Below are 11,423 nucleotides of genomic sequence, written 5' to 3'. Positions count from 1 at the left end.
GGTGGCTGGCAGCGCTGCCCCACGGCGGGTTGGCCGGGCTGGAGCAGCGCTGCCCCACGGCGGGTTGGCTGCGCTGGAGCAGCGCTGCCCCACGGCGGGTTGGCCCGGCAGGGCTGCCCCACGACAGGTTTGCAAGGCTGGAGCAGACACAGCCCTGTGCTGGAGAATCAGAAGCACCCTCTGCCCTCTTGGCGTGCGATGGTGTTGGCTCCTTTCATTGGTGATGGGAGCACTTGATTGTTTGAGATTGATTAAAAAAAAATACATAAACTTGTGTATGTTTTTATGTACATCAAGTAAATTGATGTTAAATGTTAGCCCAGGATGTAGGACTGGGATATGTCCTTTCTCTTCCTGTTCACTCCTCCTCTGGTTCAGTGATGGATCGCTGCCTAATGCAGCTCCCTTCTCCAAGGAGAGTGGCAATTACTGGAACAGACTAAGAACAGAGGGCGCTTTCTGAAGGTGTAACAGTGGTTGTCTTTTTGGTATTACTTTGTAATATCTCCTAAAAATCATCAGCCTTTTTGTTCTTGATTCTCGATTTGTAGGTGCAGCTTCCCTGTGTATGTGCCCTCTCTGTCTCCTTCTTTCTGACTGCAGTTTTTTGGGTTGCTCTGCAGTCTTCTGACTTGTGCTCGTGACTCCTTTCCCAGGCAGCCTTGACTGGTTCCGGGCAGGAAAAGTCCTTGGAAGTCTATTGCGCCAGTTGTTCTGAGCAAAACTTTATGGGAGCTCTCCATCCCTTCAGCCTCAAAAGGATTCCAGTAAGTTGGAATTATATTTTGAAGTTCAGTGGATTTGTTTCAGGTGATTAAAAACTGTCTGGAATAATAAATCAATATCGGCTGTCACTTTTATTTTCCCCCTCTTCACTGCTGACAGTTCACTCACATTTTGATTTATCCTTATAATGTTTGAATACCTTAAAATGGCAAACAAAATGTGTTGGAAGCYAATATTAAAGTTGGCCATTCAGCTRCTAYTAATAATGTACTGAAATTCACTCATTGAGAGAGGCATGCTGCTTTTTTTTCCTGCCTTGGACATTTGGTGTTCTAGTAAATTGTTTTTTGACCTCTACTATGTCATTTAAAGCAGATATGTGACTCAACAAATTTTTGCGTTTGGGCCTTTTCTTATTTTCGCTTCAATTTGTAAAAGCAGAACATCCAGAGCAAAGTTGCAGGATCTTCCTACATAGACACAGAAGAAACAAATTACTTTGTATTAATTCAGGAAAATATTTAAAGATTTTCTTGCCCTTTTCTCCTTTTCTGCTGGAGAGATCCTTTTTTTTCTTTTATTTATTTTTTTAAGATTTCTGAGTGCATATGTGCAGTTTTTTAAGGCTGTGCCTTCTGCAATGAGAAACAACAGCTATCTGAATTGTAATTCAATCAAATTGAGGAGACTTAGATCTATTTTTTATTATTATTTATGAGAAAATTATGTGACCTGTGTAGTACAGTTTTGARATTTAAGTTTACCATAGTGGCATCACTTAATTATGTTGCAAATATATTCTTTAACTTTTAAAAGTACAATCTTACTTTCTAGAATACGTTGTAAAAGATATGACAAATTGTTAAGATTACTGGAGCAATTTCTGATTTTGAAAATTGTTGCTCTAATAGCTTAGTTACAAAACCGCCTTGTGATAACACTGGGTTTTCTTGGTTATAGAGAGGACACGATAGGGGGAAGAAAGAAGCATTTTTTTTTTTTTTTTTTTTTTTGCTTCATGTGCTTATTTTTAAATTAAGACTTTAGAAACTTGTTTTCCTTCTGTGAGTTGTTGCTGATGGCACCTGAATTCACATCTGGCCCAATTTACTTTTAATGGGTTGCATCTTTTTGTGGTTAGGGAGGATGAAGAGAATATCAGCTGTTAAATGTCTCTAAATGAAACTCAGGTGGCTGCTTAACTTAGTGAGCCCTTTAAAGCCTAAACCTGCTTGCAGTCTGCACACTGCCTGGAATTCCTGTTTGGAAGAAGAGGGATCTTTGTCCTTGGTGTGGCCCAACACCACGCTGCACTAGCCCATTTCCATGAGTAGCTGCCGGATYGGGAGAAGTGCCCTATTTACAGCCATCGGGATCACTGCGGTGTGTTGTACTGCGTTGGGTGGAGAGAATATTTATCTACACTAGTAATGGTGTGAATAGATTCAGTTCTTCACTGGCCAGCATGCTGAGCCTGGCAGGTCCCCCTTTTAAACGGGGGGTCCTTTTGAAGGCCGTGCTTGAGCTGTTGGGCTTGGGGTGAACCCGGCCTTTGGTGGCCGCTGAGTGCGGCGAGCAGAGGGGTTCAGGCCGCCCTGGGAGCGGGGCTTCAAGCTGCCAGGTCTCGTTTGGAGAAAGGGTAAACAGAAAAGTTCTGACTCGCCCGAATGTGGCCAAGGGTCTGGTATGAAGGATCTCAATTAGAATTTCAGCCTGTTGTGCTGAGGCAAAATGTGGTATCTCAACAGATTTGAGGCGAAAAAGGAGTCGAGAGTTAAAATGGTTGTGAGAGGCCGGAGTTCTCAACTTACGGATCCAGCTGTCTGGCCCAGAAGTTAGATAGTGTTGTTAAGATGTTGGTTAATAACTCTCTCCTCCAGAAACAGCGTATTTTAATTACTGCCAAGTTTCTGTCAATAGACAAAAACAAAAAAACTTTGCAAACCTCATTTGGAAGTTGCTTGGCCTCAGGTACTGGGATTGCTGCTAGAACAGAGCTACGGGGGCCCAGTGCTCCATGGGCCAAGCCCATGCACTCCCGTGCAGTGTGGTTAGGTAACTCRCTGGATGCTGTGTGTTGATGTCCTTCAGCTGCTGCAGACCTCTCCAGTACCCMCACACTTCAAGCATCGGCCATAGGGTACATCAGTGCTGAACACACAGGAGGCAGAAAAAGTAGTTCTTACTTCTCTTGGGTTGAAATAGGTAGCTCTTCATTGCTTTGAGAAGCAGTCCTCCGTGTAACTGGCTCTGCTACAGCTATGGTAATTTTCTGCATGTGGAAAAGAGATAAATAGAGATTCTATAGAATCTTTCCTCAGGATATAATGCTACACGTGTAGCCCTTCAGCGGATTCGGAATGGGTACTTGGAGGATGCAGAAAAGGAAGCACTAAAGCCAGTTTTATCACTCAGGCTGCAAATATTCTAGGAGCTTATATATCTTGCAAATATTCTAGGAGCTAAGTGGCCAGCTTCGCATTGCCCTGATCCTTGTGCTGTGGCAGGGTGTATCAAGGTGTTCCCAGCCCGCTAAACATGTGAGTGGGATGGCCTTTATTTTCCTCCTCCCAGAAGGTCCACCCTGCAAGATAAGGGACCAAACCACATTCCAGCCAAAGTCACGCATGGCACAGGCAGGAACTTGTAGATTGCTTTGCTGTGYAGCCAGTGCCATTGACCTGCTAGATGCCCCATGAGAAGGACGTCTGCATTCGTCTGTTGCTTGATTCTTCCTTCCTCCCTTCAGATGACTTGCACTTGGAAAAATAATCATGTTCTATAATATTTATATAGCATCATCAGTGGCATTTAGGCTTGCTGCTTTTTCATCCCCTTCCCTGCCTCCCTGTGCTGAATCACAGAAGAAATGTTTTTCTTAGTCATTAATTGTAGGTGTTTGCACCCTCCAGTGCAGGAGGCTTAGGAGGAAAATTTAGCAGGCAGCTGTCTGGCAATTTGGAATCAAATCAGAAGCATTTTTGTGGAGTTGAATCAAAAAAATTATTCTTTGTAAACAAAAAGAATATGTGTAGCAACTGCAAGATTATGTTTCTATGAAGTATCTTTTTTCTCTAGTTTTGTCCGTGAAGGGGATGTGGTTATGATGGGGTCCCACCTCTCACTGAAATATGACTTATTTTGTCCCTTTCCTATACCCTGTGTTTGATGTTCTTCTGGCATGTGCTYTTGGGCTTTAATTTTCATGGGTGGAAGTCTGTTGTAGCTTCTGATCGTGGCTGGTTTCTTCATGGACTTCTTTCAGAATAAGTATTGTGATTTAGATGCATGTCTTACCTTAGTCTAAATTAACTTTGAAGTGCAGGGATGAAATCTTTAGAAACCCAATTACCACTTTTCTCAAGAAAACTGAGCAGATTAATAATATAATTAACTTCAAATTTAGTTAATATACCTGAGGCCATCTTTAACATCTTACTAAGTCTGTGTAAGAGCTGGCAAAATATTGATGAGTGTGACAGAAGACAGATTTATCTGCTATTGGCCTCTTTGGGTGAGAGGGAAATATTATCAGAAAAAAAAATCTTCAGGATGAGGCTTTGCTTTTACTTGTTCTGTTTTTGTTTTTTCCTAAGCTTAAAATATTTTGYTACAGTGGTAGGTATCCCAGATTAATAGGGGGATTTTGAGAGGAGTGCATCTAAGGGGAATGTGCTTGTTGGGATTTTCTTTGCTAAGGTTTACGAATAATTACCAAGAAGCTGATTAGAGTGTTTAAATTGCTAGCTCTCAAAATTGTCTGTTGTGTTAAACAAAATCATTTAGATTAGCTCAATACGCAYGATAAAGATATTTTACACTAAATGCATAGCTGAGAAATGGAGAGAACTGTGGAGCTTGACTATGTGAAAGGTGTTCCAATGCYTACAAAAAGATAAGAGAATTGAAAACATTGTTTTGCTGCTTCTGAGGTAACAGGGATAAATATCTAATTAATGCAGGGTTATGATGACTATTCTGCTGTAAGAAGCAAAGCAAAACATCAGAGTGGCTGTGTGAAGTTGCAGGTGTCTCTGAACTGATAGTGAAGAAGAGAAGTTACTGGGAAAGCTAATAAGGTAAGTAAAACAGCTTCTCTTTTCTGGAAATTTCTAATGTCAGGGCTCCAACCTGTTTTCTAATCTTGCACATGATGATATTTGAGTGATTGGAACAGCACTGGGGAACTGACCTGCTTCTGACCATGATGTTTGCCAGAAGGCAGCATTTTGCAAGCAAGCTAGAGCTCTTTGATTATACCTCTTCCACTGTGGTGTTAAAAACTGTTGCTTAAGCAATTTCTGGTGCTATTTGGAAAGGAAAACTGCTGAAAGTCATTTATAATGATTGTTTCTAGTGCTTGAACTTGACTTAAAGGGCTGTTTGCCTGTGAGTTAAAGGGCACCCTGCAAAGCAGCGTATTGAGTTTGTGCAAATGTGGAACTTAAAGGCTTGCACCTACTATAACAGTGCTGACTTGAAGGTCAAGGGGCTAAAAGTTATTTGGGGATGAGGTTTGGAGAGTAGAGTAGGAATGAACTGTACCAGGGACTTTAAACATTTGGCACTAACCATTGCCAAAAATCCAAAAAATGATAACTAAAACCACAACTATTGTAGGTATGAATCTCATATCAGGAGAAGGTCAGAGACTTCTATTTGGCTGGAGAAATGCTGTGAAAAAGTGTCTTTATAGCTTTGTTTTCTACTTAGGATAAGCTAAAATAATTTGATGGTTAAGGTGCAAAGGAGAGAATTAGAAACCAGAAGCAGGCAAATGAAGAAAGGTGGTCGTGGTCTTCATGGAAACTTGTTGAATGTTTTTATAGAGTGATATACAGAGAGATCTTGATAAATTAGTTACCACAGCAAAACAATCTGCTAACTGTTTTTGAATCTTAATTTACTTTGTAGAAGCTTAATGGAAGAAGGGACATCACAGTGTATTAGTGATTGTGTGAGTATATCCGAGAAGCACTTATTGGGGTAGTTGTACGTGCAAGAAAACACCTCTGCTTGTGGAGAAAAGTAATTTGAAAGTGATACTGGCTGGTCTGTTGGCAAAGCAGAGAAGACTATTGAATGTGACCTAAATTCTTAGGTATTAGTTCATATTATCTTAGTATTATTTTCTTAGATATATATTTCTGAAATAGGAAAAGAAACTCTGGAAGAAATTCTTGTGATTGGTGAAGATGTTGCAGAGATATGCTTAGTAGTGAGTTAAAGTGCTAAGTAAGAGATTCAACATCTTAAACCAAATGTTCTGTTTCCTTCTCTCTTTCAGATGTCATCTCTACCAAGGAGGGTGAAATCTGAAGCCAAACCACTTATATCAGAAGATGATGAATTATCTCCATTTCTTAATTCGTAAGATTTCTTCTTATCTTATAGTCATTTTTTTTGATGTGCATGTATAGTCCAAATGTATTTTTCAAATGTTTGTGCAAAGCAGAATTGTTCCAGCTTCATTAAAAGCAATACTTGATTTCTGAGGCTGTTAAAGAAAAGATGAGTGCACACACAACTTGTGTTAATTTGTAAGACAGAAATTATCCTTGCTACTTCATGCTCACAGTGAAGATGATGTGCGACTGAATTGCCAGTTGTCCCAACAGAATGAAGTGTGTACCCATCCTGCTGACCCACCTCAAGAAAGCTTAATAATTTGTTCTAGGCATTAGCTCTGCCACTGCATGAAAGACCTGTGTTTATTGAGTCTGTCTACCTTTTGCTTTCCCCTCCTGGGTGCTTTCTCTTATGCCAGGAATAATCTGSACTGGCTTGTTTTCACGCTTCTCACAAGCAATGCTGTTTATTCATTTGTTTTCCAGGAGCTCTGAGTCGGAGGAGGAAGAGGAGGAGTGGGAGCCAAAAAGCAAAATTGCTAAGAAGCCTCGGTTGCCAAAGAAAAATGAGCCAAAACCTAAAAAAGTTGCTGTTCCAAAGCCAACTGTGTCCAGGAAAAGGGTCAAGAAGATAGCAATAAAAGAGGAATTGGTGAGTATTGTTCACAAGCAAGAGACACACAATTACTGTGGACTGCAAGTAGAATATAAACAAAATTTTTCTTACTCCAGTTCAGTTGGTTACTTGACTCTAAGTCATCAGCTTGTCTGATTCCACGCAATAAATGGTTGGTGTATCTGATGAACTTGTCTTTCCTGAGTGTTAAGCGACTTGAATCTAAGGGCACGTRTTTTAAAACTTTACCTAGTGATTAGTGCCATAGTTTTCCCTAAAGATCTTGTTGAACAGCAGTAAGTTAACAGAAGTATTTTCCTTCCCACAAAGAAAACTTGTGACACTAATGTCTCTGATCTCCAAGTTGCGTTGTTGACCAGCTGGGCCAAAGCAAGGTCTTATGTATATGTTTCCTTGCATGGCTGTTTGAGGATGRCAGTTGATGAAGGTGAATATAAGATACAATTTTGATAGAAGTTACTTTTCTTCATTTGACATTTGCTTGCCAGGCAGAGGAACTTGGTAAAATTATGTCCAYTGTCAAGTCAGATTGATTGAAATGTTATTGGATCAATTGATAGATTTGATTGAAATGCCATTGAACCAGTTTATGTGAGTTGGTGCTTAACAAGGTCTGAGTGGTGATCTTTTTTTTTCTTCTTCTCCCCAGGATGTATCCTTGCCTATTGCTCCTCCAGAAGATAGTAGAGATGGAGTGCATCTTTCAAAGCTTAAGGAAGAAGATGTAGGCGCTACTCTGAAAACTTTAAATAAAAAATCAGAAGTGCCTAAAACGCAATTAAATTCATTCCCAGGGAAGAACTTAAACAGCTTAGAGAGTGATGAGAAACCCTCAACCAGTGTTCCTGTGGTGGCAAAGCAAGTGAAACATGAACAACCTGAGGAAGACTTTACATTTGATGAACCACCTTCTAAGAAGATGAAGTCAGCTACGTGTCCTGAAGGAAAGCCAGTAAAACATGCGGGAGGCAACAGAATAAAAGAAGAATTTGAAATGAACTGGGACATTGTACAGGTGTGTCAGTCTCTCATCCTTTTCTCTGAGGTATTAGTGAAACCATTTCTTTATGCAGTTAGCACTTGAAATCTAAGGTACAGTTGGAGTCCTCCTGACCTCATTGGACCTCTTGGCTATTAAATAGTCATTTAACCTCTATGAAAGCTGTCTTGATAAGTCTAAGTGAGTTGGGGGATGTCACAGTTTAAAACTTGAACCTAATGTTAATATCCCAGATTTATGCAGTTTGTAGTACAAAGCTTGCCTGTGTTTTATCGTACATTTCTTCTGTAACATGACGTGTTTCTTTTAGATAGTGTGGTCAGCTGAAAATCCTCCAGGAATAAATGTCAATAGATCTGGGATGCCACTGTGCATGATTTCCAGAAGTTAGGATTTGGCTGGTGTGTCCTCGCTAACCTAACTGTAGGATTCAGTAGTTAGTATATTAGGTTGTAGAATAATTAGGTTGTCCAGATTTTTGGAACAACAGTGACATCGGGGAGAGATGTTTTTCTGTAGGCTGTTCACTTTGCAGCCCTTCAAATGAAGACAGCTCTAGAATAGATTTTGCTCYGGCCCGCTGGATGTGCCTATGGAACATTTTGGTATGAATAGAATGGGGAGTAGATTGGGTACATCTTGTTATACTTGCTGCTATGCTTAGGATAGGTATAAAATACTGTTTGTGAGTCTTTTAGAATATTCCTGGAGGTAAAGATGGAGGATTTGATCTTTTGGATTGCTACAGTGAAACTTGTTTTTGTGCCGTATGCTACTAGCTAGAATTAGCTGTGTAGATTACTATGAAGGAGTATACATTTTATAACCATAAATATATTACTGTTCTAAATAGAGTGAATATGACTGTACAGGAGTTGTTATATTTCTATTCTTCAGAGTAGAACTTTTTAAAGGGCTTAAAATCAGCAGCTTGTAATAACTGTCAACAAACAGCTCAAAATACTTAAAATGTTTTTAAGATAACATAAACTAAATGGCTATATTTGCATTTATCCTCATTTCCTTTTTACATATGCTATAACTATATAATTAGAAAGCCCCATTTGTACAAAATCATATTTAGTTTCATGAGGCTTGATTCATATTGAAGTCCTTGGTAGCATTGTTATAGTTTCTAATTATTGGCATTTTTTTAATCCAAGTTTTAAGTTGTTGGCAGTTTGTCGTCTTTCTGACTTTTTTTTTAACTTTGTCAAGAGAATCAACTTAATTAGTATTTGTATACTTCAGCTATGATTGGTTTGCCCTGATCCCAAGAGACCTTCCTTTTTGAATTTTCTCTCTTAGTCCCCAGTTTCTGGAAGCACTGGTTGCTGTGTGTCCTTAAAGCACCAGCTGTGGTGGCAGGATGCACGGGAAGCCCAGCATCCTGTCCGAGAGCAACAGTCCCTGCTAGTCAACCTGTTTTCCTGGGATTCGTTTTGCACCTGGAGTCTAACACCTTTCCAAAATGGTTCATTTTCTTGTGGCAGGCCTTGTCAGAAAGAACAAGTGCTGAACCGTGGGTATGTGCCAACTTAATTCGCCTCTTTCAAGAAGAAAACACAATTCCTTTTATTGCTCGTTATCGAAAAGARCTCATCAATAATCTGGAGGCTGATGCCTTGAGAGAAATACAGCAGACGCTGGAAGAGCTACGGTGAGTAAGTTGATACAGGGAAGGGGATGGAAAGAGGAAAAAGGGGAGGGAAATATTGGCCAACTGCTGCCTCTGTGTTTGCTCTTGTGTTATGGCATTTTGGACATACTGTGTTTATAAAGGGACTCTACAGCACAATTTAAAACCGCAACAACAAACAAGTAGCCCGTGCAGCCTGCTGCAGGGCAGCTCTGTGTTCTTGAGATGATGAGGGAACAGATTGTGAGATGTTCTGTCAACTCTTTGTCTTTCCCCCTTTTAATCCAGGGCTACCCCTTAGCAGGAGATTTTTTCCAGAGAGGGAATGTGGCCTGAGATAGTTCTTGTCCTGACAAGTAAATGGATTGATAACAAAATACTTACATTGTCTGCTTGTGTTGGATGTTGTCATACACACCCTATTGAAGGTCTAAGAGTTTAAAATCTGGTGCCTTGTACTAGAGCCTGTGGAACTGCCATGCTGTGAATTACAGCTGGCAGTGCTCATCAACATGCACTTTACTTAGAGCTTTTTATTTGGCTTTTAGACTGGTCACCTTGTACAAATATGTGTATATATATCTTAACAGGAATAATTCCCACCCTTGTTTGTACATTTTTTCTTAAACCTACCACAAGATATTTTGGTATTGTTTTGAACTACTTGAAGTAAGAGAGAAGTAAGAGAAATAGGAATTTTCTTGAATTATCACAGTTGTTTTATTGAACGTTGACACACAGTTCACCCTTGCAGGATATTCAGAGAGCAACTACACTACTTCAGCAGTGTAAGAGGCAGAGTCACAGCAAATAGTACTTGAAGTTCCACGGTGAAATATGACTATTAATGTTATCTCTTGTGTTTTAGTACTGTTGCAAAGAAGACCCATGTAGTGATGCAGAAGCTGAAGAAAGAAGGAAAATTATCAGGAGGCCTGTCAACAGCACTGTTAAACTGCAGAACTTTGGAAGAATTGGACCACGTGGTCAGTATATTAGTCTTTTTAGATCATTTTTCAGTTAAATGCAATCTTGCACAATTAAATAATGCATAATAAAAGGTATATAGCATGACTGGGATATTTCTCTGCCTTTTAATAACAGGGTTTTTCTTTCTTTTAAGTCTGCACCTTATAAAACTGGGAGTAAAGGCACCAAAGCCCAGCGAGCAAAGCAGCTGGGATTAGAACCTGCTGCTCTGTCTCTCCTGCAGAATCCTATGGAACTCAATCTCTTTTCTTACATTAAACCCAATATCAAAGGTAAGCACTCCAATTCCCTGAGCAGTAATGTCTTGAATGCCTCAAAATGGTTTTAAAAGGTTTTAAATGTTTTTAGTTGCACATAAGTTCTTAGAAGTTATACAACTGTTTTAAATTTCCCATTCCAAATATTTCAGCAAGCTGCAGGAATATTTGAATTTAGAGGCATAGTTATCCTTYGTTTCCTGTCTTTTGTATTCAAATGGTGATTATTGTGCTATACCTTAAAAAGAGGCCTGGAGACACTAGAAGATAGTTCAAGTCTGTATTTGGTTGTAGGAAAGAGAGAACTGCCCTGCACACCGTCCATGGTTCCAATTTGAATGATTAACTGATAATTTGACAAGGATTTTATAAAGGGTTTATGTTCATACTCTTCACTGAAGCAACTGTCACCCATTAAAGAATATCTTAGTGCAAATTGGCCCTAGTGGCTGAGAGGGCAGTAGGATGACAGTTAGATGACTTCTGGATGGCAGTAACGGTTACAGAAAATATAATCTCTAAAATATGAGCAGAAACTTAATTTATATGATTGTGGCATTCCTAGACTATAGACTTCTGTTTTAAATGCAACTATGGGTGAATCTGTAGGGGGCAATCTCTGACAAAAAAAAATCAACCATGTTGCAGTCTTCTGTATGGTTCTAAATAGAGAAATGTTTTTCTTCTCTCCTGTGCTATGGTTTTACCTTTTGAATTTTATCATATATTTGTTAAACCAGACTTCCAGCCTAAGTTGCCCTTTTGCTTAAATATTATTTATAAAGTGAACCTACTTTGACATTGAAAATCATTTTACAAATTTTCT

General features: G+C 39.6%; 1 protein-coding gene across 2 annotated transcripts in view; it reads left to right on the top strand.

Moving 5' to 3' along the window:
* Nucleotides 1–686: 686 nt before the first annotated feature.
* Nucleotides 687–11,423, top strand: part of SRBD1 (S1 RNA binding domain 1) — a 119,212-nt gene continuing 108,475 nt past the window's right edge. The window contains exons 1-8 of one of the 2 annotated variants that reach the window (XM_026046288.1): nt 687–767; nt 4,689–4,805; nt 6,014–6,096; nt 6,561–6,726; nt 7,361–7,726; nt 9,205–9,371; nt 10,219–10,336; nt 10,474–10,612. In XM_026046288.1, the coding sequence (XP_025902073.1) occupies nt 6,014–6,096; nt 6,561–6,726; nt 7,361–7,726; nt 9,205–9,371; nt 10,219–10,336; nt 10,474–10,612 (1,039 nt within the window). In that variant the 5' untranslated portion in view covers nt 687–767; nt 4,689–4,805. Of the gene's footprint in view, nt 768–2,061; nt 2,110–4,688; nt 4,806–6,013; nt 6,097–6,560; nt 6,727–7,360; nt 7,727–9,204; nt 9,372–10,218; nt 10,337–10,473; nt 10,613–11,423 lie in introns of those variants that run through there. The other variant, XM_026046289.1, reaches the window with a different exon arrangement.

This window comes from Nothoprocta perdicaria, unplaced genomic scaffold (assembly GCF_003342845.1).
Source record: "Nothoprocta perdicaria isolate Ctin4 unplaced genomic scaffold, notPer1 scaffold_43, whole genome shotgun sequence".
NCBI classification, from domain to species: domain Eukaryota; kingdom Metazoa; phylum Chordata; class Aves; order Tinamiformes; family Tinamidae; genus Nothoprocta; species Nothoprocta perdicaria.
This window is presented reverse-complemented; position numbering and strand designations above follow the sequence as displayed.